Raw genomic sequence first — 25,708 nt, 5'->3', positions numbered from 1 at the left:
TATTATTCCTTGTGAGTCTTTGGATCAGCTGTGTAGTTCTGCTGATGTGGACCAGAGTTAAGTGATCTTGTATGAGCTTGCTCATCTGGTAGCTTAGCTGGTAGATTGGCCAAGGCTAGCTAGTCTAAGATGGCCTCACTCACATACATGATGTTTGGCTGGGTGTCAGCTGAGGTAGTAGGGTGACTGAGCCACATGTCTCTAGATATCCAGCTGACTGGCTTGCGCTTGTTTCATGGTGGCTGAGCAGATTTCCATGAGAGGAGTGGAAGCATACAAGGGTTCTTGAGGCCTAATCTAGAACTGATGTAATGTTACTTTCACTGCCTTCTGTTGGCCAAAGCAAGTCATCTGGCCAGTTCAAATTCAAGAGGTATGGAAGGAATATAAAGCCACATCAATAGATTACAAGGAGACATGAAAAAATGGGAATGCTTTTGCAATTTAGTATACTGCTTTTTATGATTAATGAGTTATATACTTGAAGAAAAACTCTTTATTAATGATAAAGCACTGGTCCACCCTGCTGAGTGGTTATGCTATATCTTTAGCACCTATTTTATTTCTTTCACACTTACAGCTTTCCCACATAGCGCAAATTAGGTTCTCTAATAACTTGGTTTTTTATTTTTGTTTATTTGGAGATAGGGTCTTGCTCTGTTGCCCAGGCTAGAGTGCAGTGGCATCATCATAGCTCACTGCAGCCTTAAACTCCTGGGCTCAAGTGATCCTCCTGCCTTATCCTCCTGAGTAGCTGGGACTATAGGTGTGCACCACCACGTCTGGCTAATTTTTTTTTTTTTTTTTTGATAGAGATAGGGTCTCGCTATTTTGCCCAGGTTGGTCTCCAACCCGTGGCCTCAAGTGGCCTCCTATCTCTACTTCCCAAAGTGCTAGGATTACAGGTGTGAGCTACTGGCCTAGCCCAGGTTCCCTAATTAAACAGTTGAGTTATGTCCCATTCTAGTTAAGAAAACTGGGAAAGGGATGCCTAAAATTGACTTGTTCCCTTTTGTAATCTGATTAAATTTTTCTGCCTTTCTTTGAAGACTTTTAACAATGTGGTATCTCAGAAACTAGCCTATTCAGTTTTATTTCTTGGTGTTCTGTTCTCTGGCTTGTCCACTGATTTTTCTCCCTGTCATTTTGTAAAAACTTGAGGTGAAATTGACATAATGAGAAAACTGGCTATTTAAAAGTGTGTAATTTAGTGACATTTAGTATATTCCCAATGTACAATCACCACCTTTATCAAGTTCCAAAACATTTTTATCACCCCAAAGGAAAACTCTGTATCTGTTAAGCAGTCATTCTCCATTCCCTCTTTCAAGCTCTTGGTAACCACCAATCTTTCTGTCCTTATAGATTTACCTATTCTCAGCTGTCATTTGTTTTAAACCACTGTGCATCTGTTTATGTTCTTTAAGCCTGGAGTATCATAAATCCTACTGTCCTCTTCAGTGTTTGGCACCCTAATTTCTTCCTCACAGAGATTGTATCCTGTAGTTAAATTTAGCTACAGTGACCCTTAGCACTCTACTTCACTGAAGTTGCTCTTCTGTCTCTCAGATTGTTTCTTTAGGCTTACCTGCAGACCACTTTTCTACCCCCCATAGCCCCACACCTGTTTAAATGTTTATATTTTGATCTCAGCACTTTGTTCTTATGACATCTACTTTCCTTCTTCCTACTTTTCTAGGGTCTAGGTCCAGTTGCTACTCACACAAAATCTAATTATTGAGATGATGTGGATTGCCAAGGAAGTGTTGGGAGAACTGCCTCAAATCTCTCTCCCTGACTAGGGGTGTTCATGGGCTTTTAAAGGAGGGGCCACATGCCTTGGGGCAGGTTGTGGTGTAGCTCTCTAGGGTCTGCATGTATTATGGGGGATGGTGAATCTTGATGTCAGGAAGTCTGCCCTGAGGCTTTTAGATTCTCAACTCCTTTGTCTTATAGAAAATCCATCATTTTCCAGCACTTTGGGAGGTTGTGGTGGGTGGATCACTTGAGGCCACGAGTTGAATCCATCATTTCTGGGAAACAACTCAAAGGGTCAAGTAGTTAGTTAAGGGAGAGGATTATAAAAAACATATAGGGGTTCATGGAGTGGTTTACACTTCTGTGACCAAATCTAGACCTCTAACCCAGATCTCTTCAGATCTAGATGTTCTACACCTGCCTAGATGTTCTACAACTACCATAAAGAGAACATGTTAAAACCAAATTAATTTTCTCTCTTCATGCTCTCTCCTTCCCTAAACAAAATGAAACCTCAGTATTTTCCTCTTTCCTCTTCTCTATCTTGGTAAACGGCGTCATTATTCATAGACATCTCTGGCTTCATTCCCAGGAGTCAGAGCTGTTTCTTCCTTATACTTACCTAGTTCTTTACCTCTAGTCATTCAAGTCTGCCCCTAAATATCTCTGGAATATATTCCTCTTCATTTCTACAGCCTTCACTTTAGGACCTTTTACTCTTTGCCTAGACCAGAGGTTCACAAACTATTTGTGAGAGATCAAGATGCTTTCTGAACAGTGTGGCCAAATATGAGCAGCTGCCTGTTTTTTTTAAGTCAAGTTTTATTAGAATACAGCTGCTATGGTTTGGATATGGTTTGTTTGTCACCACCAAAATTTATATTGAAATTTCATCTTCATGGTGGTGGTGGGGTCCCTCATAAATAGCTTGGTGGGATTCTCTCTGTAGTGAGTGGTTCTTGCTCTGGGGAGACTGGATTAGTTCACACAGGAATAAGTTAGTTCTGGGAGAGTGGGTTGTTATAAAGCCAGGATGCCCCCTGGGTATTTCCTCTTTGCACATGTGTGCTTCCCTTTTACCTTTTTCTACCATGTTATGATGTAGCACAAAGCCCTTGCCAGAAGCCAGGTCCTTGCCCTTCCCAGCCTGCCCTTCCCACCTCTTTTCTTTATAAATTACCCAGTCTCAGGTATTCTGTTATAGCAACACAAAATGGACTAAGGCGACAGCCTCGTTCATTTCCTTACCTTATGTATTCATTGTCTATTGCTGTTTTTATGCTAAAAAGGCAGAATTGTATGGTTGTGACAAAGACTGTGTGGCCTGCAAAGCCTAAAATATTTACTGTCTGGCTCTTTATGGGAAAAGGTTTCCCTTGGACTGTTACTGATTTTCTGTCTCTAGCCTTGTCTACCCTTCTGCCCCACCCAAGGTAAACATTCAGAAAAAAGTCTGATCATACATCCCTTGTATGAATCTTTTATTAACTACTCATTCCTTACAGAATAAAGTTTTAGTCCTTTATCAGGGCATAAGATCCCTGCTCACCTCTGGGTTTATTATGTTGTTCAGAAGGCATCTTGATCTCTCTTCTGGTATGTGCTTTTGCCTCTGCCTGAAATTTCTCTCTTTTCATAGTAAACTTGTCTCTCAAAATCTAGCACAGATGTTATGTTCCTAGGAAGTCTTCTGACATTCCAGGTTATTCTTTCTTTCTTCCTTCATACCTTCTGTAACTTTTGTTGTTACTTTATATGCCCATTAAGCAGTTTTATCCATTTGACAGTATTCCCCTAGTAGATTTTAAAGCCAACCAGGGCCAGGCCTGGAGCCAGGTTCACTGAATACTCCTTTAAGAAGTGTTTGTTGACTGGATGAATAGATTGCCTTTGTGTTAGATTCTTCCTAACTAGTCTGTCAGAACAGCAGTTATGTCTCAAACAACTTTTACATCCTCTGATTGTTATTTAGGGTAATGCTGGGTCCATACAGGTTATTGGTTAAATGACTGATTTGAATTGTCATCTAGATAAAGTGAAGAGGCACAAAGATTCCTTTTTGAGGGGCTGTACCTCGATTAGAGTGAGACTATCTAGCTAAGTCCATTGAAAAGGAACTTGATTTGCCTTAACTACTAACTTTCCCTTCTTGTAATATATAGACTTTTTTTTTCTCTTCCTTACTTGAGAATTTGATTAACTTTTATTGACTATTTTGTGTCATCAGTTAGGCATCATATGATCCATTCTACATAGTGGATGCATAAATAATAATTTATGTGGAATGTGCTAAGTTGATGCATTATTGTAGGGCAGAATCATTCTAAAAGTACTGAGTCTGGGAATAAATGGGAGCAGAAATGGAGTGTTATTGCTGCCATCAGCTTTTAGCTATCTATATTATTTCTTTACTCGGTTAATTTGCCTGTTTGTGGAACCTAGGTGCTAATTCTGGTAGGATTCCTAGTAGCAGTAGCAGCAGCAGCAGTAAACTAGTGCTTTTTATGTGCCAACCACTGTTCTAAGCACAGTACATACATTAACTTAAGTCCCATAACAATCCTATGAGATAAGATCCTATTATCCCTGTTTTACAGATAAGGAACCTGAGGCACAGGGAACTGAAATAAACTTGGCTAACTAAAGTAATACAGCTAGTAAGTAGTGGAGCCAGAATTTAACCCAGGCTGTCCAGCTCTGGAGTTCATGCTCCTAGTGAGTATGCTAGGCTTTGTATGGATTGTGGAACAATTTGAGTTGCATAGTTCTTGTGTTCTTTTGTTTCCCTCTAACAGTAACTCTGGAGTTTTGGGTCAATGGGGGAAATGAGGAATACTAAATGGCTAAAGGTAGGGTTCTTTTGGTAAGACATATGTATCCCATTTTATATTTATCATTATGAGTTGTAGGACTCCTTTTTAGCATTCTATTTTTATCTTTTGCTGAAAGTTGAGGCAAGAGTTTGGTTTTCTTTTGCCTTAATTTATCTGTACCCAGTAGGTGCTTACTAAATGATTGGCTTTAGTGGTTCTAGAAATTGTAATTTTATTTAACTGTGAGGATATATATCCCTGTATCTGGAAATATATTAATAGTTGTGGTAACCAAGAGGAAATCATCATTGGAACTGGATGAGGTTGTCTTCTAGGTGTTGCTTTTAGCAGGCTTATGAGTACACTTGGAAATACAACTTGTGTAAAGCAAATTACATAAAGCTTAAGTGCATGCAAATGTACAGCTCAATGAATACACTGCCACCCAGATCAAGTATAGAACATTTTCATCGTCATTCCAGAAGGCTTTCTTGTGACAACTTTCAGTCAATAATTACCTCACCCCTTACCTTACTTTATTTTTTAAAAATTGTGTTTATTATACTTGACATGTATTATTTTGTCTTCCCTACTAGAGTGTAAACTTGGTTTTGACCACCATTCTGTTCTATTGTTCAGCATTGTGCCTGACATATGGTAAATCTTCAGCAACTATTTGTTGAATAAATTAATTGTAAATACTTGTTATATGCTATATTTTGTGGTACACAGGTACTATTTTATGTACTAAGTGCTGAGGGTAGATGATAAATTTTAGTTTTCTGGGTTAAGGCTTTTGACATTTAGCGTGATACTTAATGCTAATTTTAAGATAAGGAAATTGAACCGTGCTGTCTTTGGGTTTAGTGTGTGCTGGTCTTTGCTCCCGTGAATGTTAGGAAATATGAGAAAGTTGCTGCCAGTGAGAGATAATGGCAGTCTATCTATTGGATTGCCTTCTTGAGAGTATCTGATTCCTTATAGTCATCTCAAATTCTAAATTTACACTCCTGATGATCTTTCTGAGTACCTCAAACAGTTGCAGAAGACTAAATGCTGTTGTTCTTGTGGAGAGAGAATTGTGACAGAAAAAACATGAGTTTATTTAATCATTCATTTATTTGTAAGGCAGTTTGGCTATAGTTTATAGGTCTTTTGTATTACCCTAGTTGAAAACAATGAAAGTTGTTTGTCTATTATGAGTAGGCTTAAGATAAGTAAAGGAAGTATGTGGTTTAAACGTCATTTTTGTTCAAAAACTTACATTCATTTAGAGGAGAAAGAAATTTTGAACTGAAACGGACCCTAGTATTCTGATTCATGCTCCTATCTGTCAAATTTAACCTTCTCATTTTACATTTGAGAAAATTGGGGCACAAAGAAGTTATGTTCTAGTCTAGTTCATAGCAGCAATCAAACCAGTCTGTTTAAATCAAAAAAGTTCTTGTCTCTTTTGCTTCATGTTGACAGTAGAATCACCTGGGAAGCTTTATAAACATATACATGCTAGGGTTCTACTCCCAAAAGTTTTGTTTTTATTTTTATTAGGTTTGGATGGGGCCTAGGCATATATAAAGAGATAACAAAAACAAAGCAAAATAATAAACCCAGACCACTCTAGCCCCTTAAAATTTTAGTAATGAATAAACTTTCCAAGTGATACATACTCTTGTGGCTTAGAACCATTGTGCCATCATGTCTTTTTCTTTCTTTCTTTTTTTAAAAAAAATTAATAGACTATTTGTAAAAGATCATACAGAATAGTTTTTCTGCCCCCAAAATTTCATCCTCCACCTATTCAGGCCCGTCCCCCCGCCAATCCCCTGGCCACCACTGGACTTTTTACTATAGTTTTGTCTTTTCCAAAATGTCATATGGTTGAAATCAAACAGTATGAAGCCTCCTTAGACTTGCTTCTTTCACTTAGTAATATATAATAACATTCCTCCATGTCTTTTTCTGCCTTAGTAACTCATTTCTTCTTATCCTTGAATAATACTCCATTGTATGGATGTACTAAAGTTTTTTTATCCTTTAACAGACATGTGTTTTGCAAGTATTTTCTTCCAGTCAGTGGTTTGTCTTATCATTCTATTAACAGTGTCTTTTGCAGAGCAGAAGTTTTTGATTTTAATGAAATCCAGCTTTCTTTCATGGACTGTGCTTTTGGTGTTGTGTCTAAAAAATCATCACCAAACCCAAGGTCGCTTTGATTTTTCCTGTTTATCTTTTAGAAGTTTTATAGTTTTACATTGTACTTTAGATCTATGATGCATTTTGAGTTAATTTTTGTGTAAAGTCAGTGTCTATTCATTTTTTTTGCTTACAGATGTCCATTTATTCCAGTACCATTTTTCAGAAAAAGACTCAGAACTTTCTGATATTCTCTTTAATGGTGCACTTTAACACATGAATTATGATAATTAAAATCAAAGAAATCTGAGATTATCATAATTAATATTTTGACTTCATGTTATACCTTTATAAATAGCTTAGGAGGAAGTAACATGCTGAGTAAGAGTTTGGGCTCTGGGATAAATCCTTTTATTCAGATTCTGAATTTACCATTTACTAGCTGTGACCTTGAACAAGTTACTGAACTGTGCCTCAGTTTCCTCATATATAAAAGTATTCTTAGGTTAAATGAATAACATGTAATATAAAGTGTTTAGTATCTTGCATATATTATAGCTGTGGACGGTTATAATAGTAAAGAAGCCTTCAGATGTTTTATATACTTTTAATTCATCAATCCCTGTTAATTTTTATTCCCTACAGTACATTCTAGTGAAATATAATGGTATTAATCTAAACAAGAATAAATAGAATACTTGGCCTGTTTCTGTCGTTATTGATGCTGTCCAGCAAAGCAGACTTACATAAGGGAGTTTAATGACTGACCTAGAATAACCATCATTTAAAGAGCATAAAGTGTAAAAATTGAGTGCTTACTGCCTGCATCCTTGCATTCTCAGTTTCTAAAATCAATAAACCCCATTAAATAGCTCAAGACTAAATTAAAGGTTATCTCTGTAAGATGATGGTGAAAGAAGAGCTGTAGTGCTTTATAAAACATATTTTATTCCTTTGATATTTGTTTATATATTTAGAATCATTTCTTACTTTAGATTTTATTTGAGTTATATCTTCAATAAAGGTCCCTTAGGGTAATACCCTGAGTAAAAGCTAAGCAATTCCTTGTTTGCTTCAAGTAATTGCTAGTGAATAGGAGTATTTCTGTACCTCTCTATATTCAGCATTTCTGTGTGTTTGTTTAAGAAACAGGGTATTGGGATGATAATTGTTTAATGTACTGATAGAAATTGCTATCTTGCTAAGGTATCATAGAGTTTGGGTTTTGTCAATTAAAGCAAATTTGATTTTTAGGTTACTTTTATTTCTATGTTTAGGAGCTTGTACATGTGTCTAACAGTTAAGCATTTGTTGTAACATGCTACTATCTTAATCTCTGTGTATCCAGGTTTTTTCCTAAAACTGCTAGGTGGCATAGATTTGTTTTTTAATTAAATTTTTGTTCTCTGAGTCATTTAGTAATTAAATGAGTCATAGTATCCCCTTCTCTTAGATACTTTAATTGGTGATACCATGAGGATGTTAAAAACAAAACAATAACAAGAAAAACGTGATCAGAATTTGTTTAAAACATGAATATTCTTAATGAGGATATCTTCTAAATTACCAGAATAAAGTAGTATTTATAGTTTTCTGCTAAATAAAAAAACCCAAGATTTCTTTGGTAAGTTGTACCCAATAATCAGTTTGTCATTCAGCACATCACAGAGTACCAGCAAGCCACATATTATATAGAATACAGACTTTTGAAAGTATATTCTATTCATTATAAACATACTCAAAGTAGGAATAGAAGGGTACTTAAAGCTAATAAAGCACACCTATGGAAAAACCCTGAGCTACTATTATGGTTGATGGTGAAGGATTGGATGCTTTCCTCCTAATATTAGGAGTGATGTAAGGATGTCCACTGCTGCCACTTCTGTTTAGCATTGTACTAGAGGTTCTAGCCAGGGCCATTAGGCAAGAAAAGAAATAAAAGGAATCAGATTGTTAAGGAACAAGTAAAGCTATCTCTATTGTTAGGTGTATGTAGAAAAATCCTAAGAAATCCACTAAAAAACTAGTAGGGCTAATAAATGAGCTCAGCAAGGTTGAACTCATACAGGGTCAATGTATAAAAATCAGTTGTATTTCTATGTAGTAGAAATGAGCAAACTGAAAATGAAACTAAGGAAAGAATTTTACTTACAATAGAATCAAAAAGAATAAAGTAGAAATAAATTGAGCAGAAGTAGTGTAAATGTATGTATGCTCTGGAACTTATAAAACATTGGTGAAAGAAAATAAAGAAGACCTAAATAAATGGAAAGACATCCTATATTCATAAATTGGAACACTTAATATTGTTTAGATGACAGTGCTCCCCTAATTGATCTACAGATTCAATGCTTTATCAAAATTCTAGTTGCCTTTTTGCAGAAATTGATAAAGTGATCCTAAAATTCATATGGAAATACAAGGGATCCTGTATTAGTTAACCTAGAACTGCCATAACAAAGTGTCAAAACTTGGTGGATTAAAACTGAAATTTGTTTCACAGTTCCAGAAATGGGAATTCAAAAATCAAGGAGTTGGCAGGACCATGCTCTTAGGTTACTGTTCCAGGGAATAGTCCTCCCTTGCCTTTTCTGATTTCTGGTGTTTTTCAGCAATTCTTGGCATTTCTTGGCTTGTAGATAACTCCATTCACTTAGATGTCTTCACCCCGTGTATCTTCATACTATTTTACCTCTGTGTGTGTTTTTTTGTCCTAAATTCCCATTTTTATATGGACACCAGTCATGTTGGATTAGGGCCCACCTGAGTGACCTCATTTTAACTTGATTACCTTTGTAAAGACCCTATTTCTAAGTAAGGTCACATTCTGAGGTACTTGGGACTAGGACTTCAACATATCCTTTTTGGGGGATACAATTCAACCCATAACAGACTATGAATAGTCCAAAAAATCTTGAGGGAAAAAATAAAGTTGGAGGACTCACACTTCTCAATTTAAAAATTTACTACAAACCTATAGCAATCAAGATAGTGTGACACTAGCATAAGAATAAACATATAGATTGATGGTGTACAATTGTGAGTCTAAAAATAGGCCCTTAACTTATGGTCAGTTGGTTTCGACAAGGATACCAAAATGATTAAGTGGTGAAAAAATATTTTTTTCCACAAACGGTCTGGGATAACTGGATATGCACATTCAAAAGAGCAAAGTTAAATATTCCATCTACAAAGTTAAAATACATCATCTACAAAAATTATCTCAAAATGGATTAAAGACCTAAATGCAAAAGCTAAAATTATAAAACTTCTTGGAGAAAACGTAGGAGTAAATCTTCCTGACCATGGATTAGGCAGTGTCTTCCTAGATACGATACCAAGTGTGCACAAGCAACAAAATGAAAAATAGGTAAACTGAATGTTATCAGAAATAAAAACATTTATGCTTTAAAAGACCATTAAGAAAGAAAAGAAGCTAGATGTGGTGGCACATGCCTGTTGTCCCAGCTACTTGGGAGGCTGAGGCAGGAGGATCCCTTGAACCCAGGAGTTTGAGGCTGCTGTGAGCAGTGATCATGCCACTGCATTTCAGTGCAGGTGACATAGTGAAACCCATTCTCTTTAAAAAAAGAAAAAAAGAGAAAAGGAACCACAGAAAGGAAGAAAATAATTGTGAATCATATGTCTGATAATGGACTTTATCTAGAATACAAAAAGAACTATTTGATTCAGTAATAGATAATTTTAAAAAATGCACAGTATCTGAATAAATATTTTTACAAAGAAGATACACAAATAGTCAATAAGTGCATGAAAAGATGTTTCTACATCATTAGCCATCAGGGAAATTTAAATGAAAACCATGAGATACCACTTCATATTCACTAGAATGGCTAGAATAAAAAAGTCAGATTATAACAAACATCTGTGAGGATGTGGAGAAATTGGAAGCCTCATAGCCTCTGGATGGGAATGGAATGTAAAATGATGCAGCTACTTTGTAAAATAATCTGATAATTCTCCAAACAGTTACACACAGAGTTACCATATAATTCAATAATTCTACTCCTTGATATATACCCATTATGTCCATGTACACAAATGTTCATAGCATTACTCGTAATGGCTAAAAGTAGAAACGATCCAAATGTTTATCACTTGATGAATGGAGAAACCAAATGTGGTATTTCCATAAATGGAATATTATTCAGCAATCAAAAGAAATGAACCAAAGCATACTTACAACATGGATGAACCTGGAAAACATTCTTAGTGAAAGAAGCCAGTCACGAAAGACCACATGTTATTTTATTCCGTTTATATGAAGTGTCCAAAATAGACAAATCTGTAGACACAGAAAGTAGGTTAGTGTTTGCTTAGGGCTGGGATGAAAGGATTGTGGGAATGACAGCTAAGAGGTACTGAGTTTCTTTTTGGTGTAATGAAATTGATTGGGGTGGTGGTTGCACAGGTCTGTGAATATGCTAAAAGTCATTGAAATGTACACTTTAAACGGGTAAAATTATATGTTATGTGACTTATAACTTAAATCAGTTTTTTAAAAAGTACATTCAATTCGTACTTGAAAGGATAAAGGACCCTACATTCTAGGGAAACATACATATTTGAATATTTAAAATACATATGCTGCCAAGTGGATGGTATAGATGAATGCTGTTCAGAAAAGTATATTGCAAGATATAATTAAAATTTTCTAATAGCCACTTTTCAAAAAATTAAAAGAAATGCATGAAATTAATTTTAATAAATTTATTTAATCCATTATATAAAAATATAACATTTTATCATATAACATAATCCATATAAAATTATTATTGAAATATTTTACGCTTTTTTCTTACTAAGTCCTGAAAATCTAGTATGCATTACAACACATCTCAATTCAGACTGGTCACTTTCAAGGATTCAGTAGCCTCATGTAGTGACTATTGTATTGGGCAGCACAAGTAGAGACATTCAGTGTCAATCCAGAGGGAGGAATAATCATTGTAGTCTAGAATGGTTAGAAAAAAATCACAGTACTTAAATTGTTTTGCTCATTTATTTACTGATTCAGTCATTTGTCCAACAAATATTTGAACTCTTACTGTATACAAAAAACTGTAGTGCAAAATGCAGATAGGTCTAATATCCTCTTGGTGCGTTAAATAGCTAATTACACACTTTTTAGGATAGGTTGCTAAAGAAGTAGTGGGAAGAGGGTGTAGGTTTAACGTTAAATATTCCCTATGAAACAAAGGATGATGATAACAGCTGCATTGTGGGATTGGTGGGCATAAGTAAAATACGATATATCACATGCCCAACACTGTGCTTGTTAATGTTTTCTCCTTGTCTCCTACTTACTTTATTCACTGTCTATCTCTCTTACCTTCTTTTCTTATGCTCAGCTTTTCACTACTTGCACTGCTTCCTGGACCCAGAACTCAAGCTTGTACTATTAGTACTAAGGCCTGTTTCACCAGTGTTAAAGGGGTTTTTGTGGGCTGATTTAAGAACGTAATTCTTGCTTTTTAAGAAAGTTTTATCTATATTTCATTCCACACAACTATTTTATTGGTGAAAATTTAGAGGACTGTCTGCTACATTAGTTACTGTCTGTCCCTTGCTTATTCAGGTGAGAAAGTATTTCAGAGATATTGCAAGAAGTATTGAAATAAAAATAATTTTATAACTTTTTTGATATTCCAGACCTGCCATTATATCATTGAGCACTTTGGCCCTTGTAAATTTTACATTGTAAGATATCTTGGAATTTTAACATGTTCTTTTATAATAAGGATTGTTAAATCTAGTTACATTATGTTTGAGGCAGTAATAGATGAGTTTGTTAGGGGAAATTATATATAGTGTGTTCAACACTGGTGGATCTTGGTTTTCCATTTGTTAGCTGTATGGTTATGGATAAGTACATTTATTCACTGATTTTTGATTTGTTCAGAAGATACAGTTTGAATGTCTAATATGGTCAGGACATTATTTGTGTTTACTTACTTGCAAATTGTGATAAGTGCTTTGAAGGAAAAGAACTGCTTATTGTGAGTTTAATAGCAGGGGAAAACTACTTTAGATTTGATTGTTCTAAAGAAGGCATCTCTGAAGTAGTGATGTTTAAGCTGAGACCTAAATGATAAAAAGGAGTGGATTAGGGGTGGGGGTGGAAAAAGAACAGTCTAGGCAAAGGGAACATTATGTGAAAAAGTCCTGAGGTGGCAAAGATCTTTCTTTCTGCATCTAATAAATTGAAAGAAGGCTAATGCAACTGAAGGTACTGAACAAGGGAAGAGAATGGCATGAGATGAGGATGAAACCAGATCTTGCAGGGTATTGTAGAACATGCTGAAGCCTTTAAAAAGTTTTAATCAGGGGAATGAGACAGACAAGTGTTACTCTAAAGTGAGAAGTTGAATGTAGGTGTCTCTAAAGGTGGAAAGAGTGGTTTGGGCTACAGAAATAAATTTGAGAAACAACAGCTTTCACATGATAATAATTAACATAAGTACCATGTATTTAAAGTTTTGGGAATGCATAAAATAATCTGGGGAGCGTATATAGACAGAACAGAGAAAAGAAAAGGGGGTGTAGCACCAAACCCAGAAGAACTCCAACATTTAGACGTTGGTAGAGGAGGAACCAGCATAGGAGGACCTCAGGTGAGTGGGGTTTTTTGGATGGCCAAGGGAGTATAATGGTTCTGAAAAGGCAGTAAGGGTCAAGGAGGGACGTATTTTGAGATTTGGAGGGATTGAATAGTATCAGCTTCTGTGGATTTATGAAAGTAACATTTTTAGGGGAGTTATGTTTTCCTTAAGGTTAGAAGGTAGAGTTTGCTGTTCACCCAAGGGATAGGGTTGAGAAATTGACTCAGATGAGAGGGATATGTAGAATAGTTGGGGGTTGAGAGTTGATAGCAAATGGGAGAGGTTAGCATTTTTGGTGGAGACTAAGTAAACAGGATTATGAGGTGTGATAGATTTAGTACTTACAGTTTCTTGTAGACTAGCGGGATCTATTATATATGGCCTTGGTGGCATAGTCTGGAAGGTTTCAAATAGTTTGTTGGATGAGGCATAAGTTTTTGGCGAGGTTAAGTCTGCTTCAGCAGGTTCTAGTTGTGGTATGATAAGGCTCCAGGCTGACCTCTTCACTTCTTTCATCTGTTAAATAGTAATAACAGCTTACTGATTGTTTTATGATTTAAATGAACAGTCACGTAGTGATTCATAAAAGTTAAGTCTGAATATAGATACCACCTTTTAGGAAATCTTTTAAGTATAATCCTGATAAGTCATGCTTATTTTGTCATTCTTTTCTGCACTGAATATAAGAATGCTTAATTTAAGAATAAACATTGACTATGAATGAGGCATTCAATCCATCTCTCCATAATGCCGATTATACTCTGTTTTAGAACTAAGGATAAATCATTCAAGGAATACTTGCTGATTTTTAGTTTAAACAGTTTTATAAGCATACTTGGATTTCTTAGAACCCAGTGAAGAAATAGATTATAACAATAATACTTCTATGAAAGAATATCTTTTTATAACTTTAAGCAGATTTATTTTTAAAAAGTTTTATATACTCAGTGTGCAGGGGATTTGGAAATTACATAGAGATACAAAAAAGAAAATAAAAATTTGCCTGCATTCTTAGTATCCAGAGAAAACTGTTTGCTTTTTTTTTTTTTTTTTTTTTTTTTGAGACAGAGTCTCACTCTGTTGCCCGGGCTAGAGTGAGTGCCATGGCGTCAGCCTAGCTCACAGCAACCTCAAACTCCTGGGCTTAAGCGATCCTACCGCCTCAGCCTCCCGAGTAGCTGGGACTACAGGCATGCGCCACCATACCCGGCTAATTTTTTGTATATATATATTTTAGTTGTCCATATAATTTCTTTCTATTTTTAGTAGAGATGGGGTCTCGCTCTTGCTCAGGCTGGTCTTGAACTCTTGACCTCCAGCGATCCACCCGCCTCGGCCTCCCAGAGTGCTAGGATTACAGGCGTGAGCCACCGCGCCCGGCCTGCTTTTTGATATATTTGTATAACGTTCATTTTTAAAATTGGGATCAAACAATATATATCAGTTTGCAGCCTACCTTTTCATGTAGTCTTGTATTGTGAATATTTTCTTATAACATTAAATTTTCTTTGAAAATGTAACTTTAATGACTGCTTAGCATTTTGTTCAGTGTGAGCATATCATAGTTTACTTAATGATTCTCTTACTTTTGGGCATCTAGATTAGCTCTAATTTATTGAGTGCTTTGATGAATATCTATGTAAATCGATTATTTTCTCTGTTTCTGATTACTTTCTTTTGCCATATTCCTAAAAAGGGAAATACTAAGTCAAAGAGTAGGGCTTTGTTGTTATTGCTGCTGCTGTTTTTAAGGAAAATTATACTTTATTAATCAAACAGGATCATATTTAAAAATCAACACGAATGTATATATTTGTGGGTATGACATTGTTTATTAGTCTGTTACAACAATGGTTTATTTGTTTATGGATTTGTAGATCCCCTTGCCATAACAAAGCCTTGTAGGATCTCTTTGGCTTTTATGTTGAGAACCACTACTGGAGATTATAAATACCTTCAATTCTCTCCCACACTTTACCTTTCACTGCTCTTGCTGTGGCAGATACCTTCTCATTTCCCCTAACAAATATTCTTTCTCCTTCATTCAGTGATTGTTTTATTGTAACATCCCCTGCTTGATATTTGGGAACAATTTGAAGCCTTTTTAAAAATCATCTTGGAGGATGCCTAGTTTTATTGTATCCCTTGTTAACCTTGAGTGTTTACTTTTTATATCTTAGTATTTGTGAATTTGCTAGATGAAGTATGATAAGTATATTTAGAGGTGGGAGGAATGACTGAAATAATAATATGGGTTTCTTTCCCAACTTGTAACTTAATAAAAGCTGGGAGGTAAAAAGTATACTATAAGACCCAGTGTTTGAAATTTATCCTCTTTGTCTGGCTGCTGTGAACTCAAGTACTTTCAGAGCTGAGTGGGATCTAAAGTTCATATTTATTCAACTCTGTCAGTTTACAGATAGGGAAACTAAGGCCTGAAAGGACAGTTCCTTGACTTTTTCAGGGTCATAAACCAAACAGTGGTAGAAGTTTGGCGTTTTTTTTCATAACTAGTACGTTGATTTTTCTACAAACATCTGCCTCTCTGCCCCATTGTCACCTTTTTTTTGATGACTAATTTATTCCTGTGTGGATGATTGTGGATTATTTTTTATCCTTAAGTTTAACCAGGATACTTTGACCATTCTGAGTCAGTTCTTTTTGGTATACACTGTATCTTTTTGTCCTACATATATAGTTTTCTCAATTTCAAGGAAATTTGTGTCTTTGAATACTTTTTTTATTCATGTGTGGCGTCTACTTTTGGAACAGTAATTATCCTTATGTTGAATTATCTTTGTTCTCCACATCTGTCATCTTCTTCAGAATTACTTTAATCTCATCATTTACTCTATTCATTGTGATTTTCTTTCCTCCCTGCCATTAATTTTTCACTATGTCTCATATTCTTTGTTGTTTCCAGTTTGTTTATTAGATTTATGATGTCTTGCTGAGCAAAGAAACAAATTGAGAACTGTGGTAGGCTGAAAAATGGCTCTTAAAAAAAATACTATCAATAGCATCATCTGCTACAGAGAAAACTTTTGTGAAAGAAAAAGTCAATCGATGTGGCAAACTTCACGATTAAGAAATTCTCACAGCCACGCCAACCTTCAGCAACCATCAATATCGAGGCAAAGACCCTCCACCAGCAATAAGATTATGACTCATTGAAGGCTCAGATGATTGTTGGCATTTTTTAGCAATAAAGCATTTTTTGATTAACATATATACATTGCTTTTTATATCTTAATATTTGTGAATTTGCTAGATGAAGTATGATAAGTATATTTAGGGGTGAGAGGAATGACTGAAATAATAATATGGGTCTCTTTCCCAACCTGTAACTTAATAAAAGCTGGGAGGTAAAAAGTATACTGTGAGACCCAGTGTTTGAAATTTACCAGTCTCCTCCCCTCTTTACCATTTAAAATTTAAGAATAATTTCTAGTTTAGTAGCCTCCACTATGTAAAAATGTGTGTAAAGTTGTATGCTGTCTTGTAGGGAAAGCAGTTTGGATTAAGGGATATGGTATCTTTGCATATTTCAGGGAGGGCAGAATTGGGTGAGCTTAAATTAAATTAAAGTTAAATTGGGGGCATTTGGGTTGTCAGCAGGCAATGTTGAGGACGAAATGGATGTGTGGTCGGCCTAAAGCACACCTAATCCATTAAAAATACATGTAGTGTGTTGATTCTGGTATTATGCTCACTAAGGACTAGAATAAAATATACCAGCTTTATGAGGTCTATTTTCTGGCTTTCTTTTGGATTTGAGGCTGTTTAAGGTTGATGTTTCTAAAATGTGACCACTGACTGAATCAGTGAGTCACTGTATTTTTTAAGTAATTATTTCCTTCTTTAGTCTAAGTATTTACTATCCATGTATAGTATACTATTTCGTTGATAATCTGGCAACCTTCCTTCTTAAGAAAAATTTAAATGTACTATCTACCCTTCCTTGTGCTCCAAATTGAACAGTTTGTAAATCAAGCAGATAAACATGTTTAAGATGTAAAGATTCTAATGTAAATACCTAAAAGCTGAAGCTCGTACACATGCTGCAATCCTTCTAGACTTTCATGGAAAATAAACCTGTTTCTAAAATACATCTTGAAATTATTTCAAGTGAGGGCATAAGACCAATTGAAATATTTATTCATTTCAGGTTTGGTTTGATTTTATTCCAGTTTACTGGAGTCAGAAAAAAGGAAAATATGCTTGATTCTAGTTCATGGTTTATGAGTAAAATAATATTTAAGTTCAGACTGTTGAAAATTAGCATAGTTCATTCCGATTTTTGGTTTACCATTTGGTTCAAAGTAAAGTTTGTTTTTGAGAGAAGATAATTAATTGAGTCAATTAAAATTAGTTCAAAAGAAGTATAAATATTTTAAAGAAAGAATTTGTGGAGCTAACTTGCATTGGAGCCTTTTGAAATTTTCAGCTTTGCTGAACACAGAAAGTTGATTTTAGGACCTGAACACCTGTTATCTTTATTACATGGTCCTGAGCAAAGTAATATAGGAGAGTCACAGATTTTCGAGTAAATGGACAGATCTGAATCCTATTGGTATGTGTTATCGAAGGGGTTACCTTGAGCAAATTATCAAATCTGTCCAAACACCTTAAGTTCTGCCATTTGTTAAGTGAGTATTCTGAGTATAGCACAAGGTTTTTGTAGGAATTAAGTGGTATATTGTGGTTTTTTCTCAAAGTTTAATAGCTAGACCTATATTAAGAATCATTTGGGGTGCTTATTAAAAATACAAATACAAAAGTTTTCTGAGCCGCATTTCAGAGCTACTGACCCTTCTTGGGCTAAAATTCTAGAATCTTTATTTTTAGTTAACTCTCCCAGGTGGTTCTTATGCCCATAGTGAGTAGTGCTTGCAAACTCACTTGTAAAATGGTTCTCAAGGAATATGCTTAGATACACTGATATAAAATGAACTTCAAACCTCAGGTATGTCTCCTGCCAAATTTTTACCCATTGCAGCATATCGATGCTTCAAAGAAACCAGAATTATTTGGGAAAGGGTTATGAATCAGAATAATTCTCCTATCCATAAATAAATAGACTTGTGGCAAATTGGGTCATTTGTTTTGGCTGCTGGTTGTCACAGTATTTTCCGTAAGCCCTCCATTCTGTTTTACTACTTGTAAAGGCCTTTCTATGTACTTTGTCCCCAGGGATTTGTATCTGACCAATGGCAAGCATAGGAAGAAATCAAAAGCACTACTTATGTTTAGCATGAAGTAGTTCTCAAATCCTAACAATTCTTCTGCTTGAATGATTCTTAAATAAATTCAATAGCAAACATTTGCTGAGCCACTTGCATTGTGCTGAATCTTGTGCTAATAAGCAATAGGGAAGTGTAAATGATTCAGATAATGTCTGGTTTTCCTAAGAACTCTTAGTGAAGTGAGGGGCCCAGACTTTTAATAATTATAGAACATTGTGATAAGCACTGTAGTAGGGCACATACAGAGTGGTAAAAGAGCATAGTGAAGCAGGAGAATAATGTTTTTTTCTGTTCCCACTGCTAATAATTCAAAGTTCAGAGAAATTATGATTTTTTGAGTACCCACAATGTGGCATGCACTTAAAAAAATCTATTTAATCTATGTTATTTGATCATCACAACCCTGTGAAGTAGCAGCTATCTCCATTTTATAGATATTAAGTGGTAGAATGTGTAATTCAAACCTTTGTATGACTTCAAAGGCCATATTCTTTCCATTATGCCTCTCTCTGAGGACAAAAACTTGACTGATTTTATTTTTTTGAAGAAGGGAATTTTATGGTTCTTCAAAATGGATGCTTGTTAATCCTTTTATCACTGAGGTCCCCTAACCCCTGGGTGGTGACCCCATTGCCCATCTGTGGCCTGGTAGGAAATGGCTGCTCATCACTGCCTGATCCCTCACCCTATACCCCATCCCCCGTCCGTGGAAAAATTGTCTTCCATGAAACCAGTCCCTGTTGCCAGAAAGGTTGGGGACTGCTACTTAGCATGATTATTTTCCTGTGATTGTAAAGGACTCTGGAGTCGTTTCTGTCATCTCTGTCCTCTGCCACCATATGTTTTCCTTTTCCTTTCTAGAAGTTATCACTATAGGGAAACATCTCCAGAAGTCAGCCTCTGTGTCACATCTGTCCATTTTGTTTTCCTTGCCTCTCCTTTTGTTTGCTTTTCCTATCCCCAAAGGAAATTTAGTAGTTCTTTTATTTTTCCCAATCCCTTAGATTAGAATCACGTGGATATGAACCATGTCTAAGGGAAAAGGCCCCATTAGAAAGATTTTTATCACATCAAGTTTACATAGATACTGCCCTGAAATTTATATCATCCTGTTGATCATTAGGGCTGATTTGACAGGTTCAACTGCTTGATTGATATTTCCTATCTTTTTTCATAGTTTCATTTGTTCCAAGGTACAAGAGAGCAGTTGCGCACTCTGGCTAGAGTTTCCACATCATAAAATAGAGCCCTTATTTCATGACAGGAATAAGTTCATTTTAGAATTCATCTAACTCTGATTCTGTGGGCCTCAGTTCCTTTTCATTTCCTTTGCTAATTCATTTTCCTGTTTCTAACAGTTTTATTTATATTGGGGAGAATATCTTTGCATTAATAGAAATTCTTTAGCTGACTGCATAGGGTAAAGAGTTGTTTGCACTTTGACTTAAAAAACCTGAAAAATTGATAGTGGCCAGTGTTTCCCCTTCTGACAGTCTTAATTATACTGGAAAATAAGGTTCTTTTTGGTTCTTTTGAGTAATTTATTAGAGCACCGTATTTGTTAAACATTTTTTAAAAACTCTATTATTTCTCTTCATGATAGATGATAGAGAATGTTGTTTTTCTTACTAATAGTATTGTTATTATTAATAGGTAGAAAATGTCATGGAAATGCTTCGTATCTTCTGTGTAGTCTTGGGTGGCATGCTGGTTTCTCTGGGATTTTGTTTGCAGACTTTTAACTTTGTTATTTCTAGACAGAGACTTTATTCTTGGGGTGAAGGAAGATTTTATAGAGGCATTCATTCATTACACACTCAGTTCCCCACAAGAAGATCACCAGAGTATTTCTTGGATTGTGGCAGAACTTTGTTCAGTTTGTATTGGTAGTATGGTTTATTAATATTTTCTAAAAGACTCTCAGTTTACAGAATGTTTCAGATGTTGCTTTTTCAGCTCTGGATTATAAGAATTTTTCTCTTTAAGAAAAGAAACATCAAATTAAATGGCTTTGTTAAATGAACAAAGTATGTTCAACTTTGAGATTTTTTTCATTCTTACAAAGTTAGAGTGTCAGTGCCAAAGACCTCCTAAATATTTAAACATCCTTGAAGTGGCCTTTGGGTTTTAGGATGCTCACTCCATACTTTGGATGTGGTCCATGTCACAGTGTTACATTTGTTCATCTCAGGGTGGATTGATCTGAGGAGTAACTTGAAAAGACTTCAGACAATATCTCTATAAGATGTTGCTTACAGGTACAACCCTATGTTTGAAAGATTGAGAACTAGTGTCATTTTGGGATATGCCTAAAGTTACTGAGGCTTTTGTAAAAATTGTATTCTGTATTTAACAGCCCTCAATAGAAAGTGGTGGTTCTACCGCATACCATATTTCCATTGCTTTATGAGGAGCTTGTTGTGGTTTATATGTTTAAGATTTATCTATTATGAGAAAAAGTAGGGGATTTAATTCTGTGTTCTAATTATGTAGGAAATTCATACCATGTGAGCGGATTCTAATTGTAATAAAGGATCCCAGGAGTCCTCTGGCCAAAGAGAGAGCCTGGAGCTGAGCTAACTCTGCTGTTGCACATGCGAGACAGTGGCATTTTTTGAAGAGCAATTTTATAATATTGGCTGGTGTCATATAATTAGTGTGAGAATCACTGTTACATGTATTCTGGGAGATTTAGTTTTGGGAAAAGTGGTTCCTTTTTTTTTTTTTTTTTAATGAGGCAGATTTGTTATGATTTCTAGTTTTTCTTGAGGATTTTGGTCTCCAGGAAGTAGTGCTTGCTCTATTTCTGTGGTCCAAAAGAATCCAATCTCTAGTAGCAAATATTATTTGACTGTTACAGAATCAGTCTCTCTACACGTTAATTTTTCATGTGCTTTTGCAAAGCTAAATTTTAGAACCTAATGTTGCCAAAGTATCTCTGGAAATAACTCTTACTATTAAGGAGTACGTAGTTGAGGCCTGAAAACTGTAAAAGATTGTTCATTTATTCTCATACTTACTCTGGAGCTGATCTTTTTACATTGTATTATCAGAAATGCTATCTTCTTTTTTTTGAGGGTGGTAGGAAAAAGTATGTGAAGTTAGTCTTTGAGTGGTAGTAGGAAGGTTATAAAATATGACAGAGGCGGCATGAGGCATGTGAAGAGTTCTGTTACTTAAAACTTTGTAAATTAATCTCTCTTAGTTTTGCTTTCTTTGTTTCCATAGTAGATATAATATCCCTACATTTATTATAGGTATTAAAGTAGATGAAACAATGAATGGGAAAGTTCTTTGTAAATGGTGAAATTTTATACAGTTGTTATCTTCTTGCTAAGTTGACTAATTACAATGCCAAATGGTGACATGCTTTTCCTTGGCATACGAGCTGCTGACTGCCGCATGGAGTTACTAATGTTCATGCCAAGTCATCCCTGGTATTACCCTGCCTTTCTTTTCAGCTCTACTATTTCATATCTCTGGCACAGCAGCTGGAAGAACTTGATGATTTCTGAATAAAAATTCTAGGATGCTTGAAGTTTATAGAAAGCCTGTAAGCCATAGTTCCTAGTATACCTAGACATATTAGTAGAGAATGTAGTCTGTAAGAGTTCTGAGCAGTTTCTGTGCTTTAGAGGGAATAGAGTTAATAGTAAATCTTTTAATTCCTGCTAAAATAGTAAGTACTTTTTCCCTGCATGTACAAGAGGATGAAAGAATTGGTCCTTGTCAACATCAAATCTCAGTTCAAAAAGAGACCTCAGCAATCTCAGTTATAACATCTGTAGGACCTACCTGTTTTATTTTTCCACTCTGCTTTTAATTTTTTAGCAGAATTATCTGATTTGTGTTTTTTCCCACTTGGAAATCACTATGCTGATATAGACATTCCCAAGCTTAGTAGCGGGAATGAAGAGATGCTAAATTTCAGGGTTGTGGTGGATAGCTTTCATAGCTGGTTTTTTTTTTTTTTAATTTAATTTAATTTATTATTTTTTTTGAGACAGCCCAGGCTAGAGTGCTGTGGCGTCAGCCTAGCTCACAGCAACCTCAAACTCCTGGGCTCAAGCAATTCTTCTGCCTCAGCCTCCTGAGTAGCTGAGACTACAGGAATGTGCCACCATGCCCAGCTAATTTTTTATATATATATTTTCAGTTGTCCAGCTAATTTCTTCCTATTTTTTAGTAGTGAACAGGGTCTCGCTCTTGCTCAGGCTGGTGTCGAACTCCTGAGCTCAAACGATCCACCCGCCTCGGCCTCCCAGAGTGCTGGGATTACAGGCGTGAGCCACCGCACCCAGCCTCATAGCTGGTTTTTGAACCCCTGAAATGTGAAGGTGTTTCTAGAAGTACAACCTGAGGAGGCAAGTAGGGAAAGTTATCACAAATGCTTATGTTGCTTCAGTTCTCTTGCCAGAGCAAGTAAAGCTATGGCTTTTGTTTTCTTTATTGAAATATGGTTATACAGTAGAAAAACATAATTTTTGGTTATACCCCAGACAGTTTTTTCAATTAAAATTGTGGAGTACAGCAGCCATTCTTAAAATCTATTAAATTATGTTAATTAAAACAATAATCCTTTGTTTTGTGAATTAGATTTGTGAGATTTTGCAAGCAACTTGTTCAGTGAAATTATTAATTCGAAGTTTTTGAAATCTTTTCTTGGTGTTAATGGTTTTGACTTGGATAATCTAGGGAAGAGTCAGACTGTATTTGAAATCACTTCAGCTTTTTATCTTCTTTGGGACAACTGGATTATAAGAATATGTTCAGTATCTTGGATTTTAATCTTTCTGGTCCTAACCTTTCTGGAGCTCTTCATTTGGAGTTTAAGTTTAGAAGACTGTGATTCTGTCTTAGGACTGCTAAAGTAAAGAAAGGTTTTATAAATGAGTAAGAAAATAACTTATGGAGGTGTATAGTCAACTTGAGAATTTGTAGTCAAGACTAACATAGATTTTTTGAGGGGGTGGGACATGATGATTTAGAGCTCAAATTTAATTAAAAAATTACTTATAACTAAAACAAAAAACTGAAATAATTCTATGTAATAAATTGAGATGAACATTTAAAAGTAATTTGTAGTAAAGAATATAGTTTACTTTGTATACTTTGGCAGTTTTCTTAGTTAAATTCTTTATAGTTCTCATTTTTAAAAAATTCCTTTCTTCCTTTAGGAGACAAGGATGGCAGCAAGGTGACCACAGTGGTAGCAACTCCTGGGCAGGGTCCAGACAGGCCACAAGAAGTCAGCTATACGGACACTAAAGTGATTGGAAATGGGTCATTTGGTGTAGTATATCAAGCCAAACTTTGTGATTCAGGAGAACTGGTTGCCATTAAGAAGGTATTACAGGACAAAAGATTTAAGGTAAGACCTCTGGCATTTCGTATATTTTGTTGCTATTGTAATACATGTACCATAAATGATTACTTTTCAGTTGCTTCTTTGTGCTTTAAATTTCATCTATTGTGCCAGTTTTTGTTCAGTTCAACTACTATAGTGACTTTAATTATTTCTGGATATGTGTTTTCTAGAGATAAAATTCAATGAAGATTGGAATAGTACTTTTGTAACCAGTACTATGAATGATATATGTATTTAAAATCCTATGAAAGTTAAGTTAAAATTTCTTAGTTTATACTTCAAAAAAGTGACCTCTCCTCGCCTTGTGCCTCATTGGTGTAGGGGACCAGAGAAACATTGCCTGTATCATGAGCTTTTGATACAGTTGACTATGCTTCCTTTCTTGAAAAATTTCCTTTAATCCGTGATGCAACACTATCCATTTTCCTCCATAATGTGACTTTTCTTTGCTATTTTCTCTTGTTTTTTTTTTTTTTTTTTTTTTTTCCTGTCTATCCCTAGAAACCATCAGTTCCAAAGTTCAGTTCTTGTCATTGATTTTCATTTCTTACACCATCTCATTAGGGAATCCTACACCACATAGAAGCTCAGATATCTTCTCTATGTTGTGGTATAGTCAGGAGACTTGAGTGGTAATCAAGGCTTTGTTATTAACAAGCTATGCAGCCTTGCTCCCTTCTCTGCCTCTCCCACCTCTGAAACATTTTACTGAAAGCCTCCCATGTGTTAAGACAATGCTAACCATTAAGAGATATAAAAATAAATAAGAGGTGATCACAGCTCTGAAATAGCATACCGTCTAGTGTCTATCTGTTCTAAACTGTCTAGAACATTCTATAGAGGTTTTTTGTTGTTGTTTTTAATTCTTTAATTTTTGTTTCCAATTCTCACCTCTCTCCCAAATACTAGTCTCATATTGCCAAATGCCCACTGGATCTTAATATTTTAATATTGCATTGTTATCTCAAATTGGCAAGGCATCTTATCTAACCTTGACTTAACTTTAAAGACCCAGTGGAAATCCTTCCTGTTGGTTCCCAGACCTTCAGATTTGCTTGGTTTTTAGACTATTCCATTCTTTGACCCCTAATATCCACTCATTGTCACACTTGGTTGATTTTTCTTTTTCCTTCTCACTACTTTGTTGATGTATCCCTTCTTTCCTTTTTGGTCACTATTCTTCTAGTCAGGTCCTGTCATTGTTTGCTTAACCACTAGTAAGCCTATACCTTGGTTTTCTCCCTTTCAATCTCTTCTGCATACTAACACTAGAATAATCCCAAAGTTCTTCTTGGTTGTGTTCCTCCTGCACAAAAATCTTCTATGGTTCTTTATAACCTAGACCATAAAACCTGTCTAGTTTACCTGTGCACTCAGAAACTTCCACAGTCTTTCCTGTTTTCCAGATATTCAGCTTTCCAAACTTTCTGCATTACTATCCTTGAAATATGTTCTTTATGGTCTCTCTGCTTTATTCAGCTTCCTTTCTATTACTCCCATTCTCCTACTGTCTAAATTATTTACATACATACAGACTCGGGTCAAATTCTTCTGTGTGAAATATCCCAGATGATTCCAGAGCCATATGAATCTTGCTATTTTAAATTCCTTAAACCTTTATTGTTCATAAACTAGGAAATTCTATATTTTTTCATGACAAGGTCTCCATTATCATTATATTTGTCTCCTGAATTTCCAAACATCCAACTATTTTGGATTAGTAGTTAATGATGATAGCAAATACTTATCAAATCCTTATTATAGGTA

General features: G+C 35.4%; 1 protein-coding gene across 3 annotated transcripts in view; it reads left to right on the top strand.

Annotated features, from left to right (window-relative positions):
• Positions 1 to 25,708, top strand: part of GSK3B (glycogen synthase kinase 3 beta) — a 198,689-nt gene that overhangs the window by 42,213 nt on the left and 130,768 nt on the right. For all 3 annotated transcript variants that reach the window (XM_069475102.1, XM_069475101.1, XM_069475100.1), the window contains exon 2: positions 23,751 to 23,944. In XM_069475102.1, the coding sequence (XP_069331203.1) occupies positions 23,751 to 23,944 (194 nt within the window). The remainder of the gene's footprint in view (positions 1 to 23,750; positions 23,945 to 25,708) is intronic.

The sequence above is a fragment of the Eulemur rufifrons genome, chromosome 7 (assembly GCF_041146395.1).
Source record: "Eulemur rufifrons isolate Redbay chromosome 7, OSU_ERuf_1, whole genome shotgun sequence".
NCBI lineage: Eukaryota > Metazoa > Chordata > Mammalia > Primates > Lemuridae > Eulemur > Eulemur rufifrons.
Note: the sequence above shows the minus strand (reverse complement) of the source record. Positions and strands in the feature narration are given on the sequence as shown.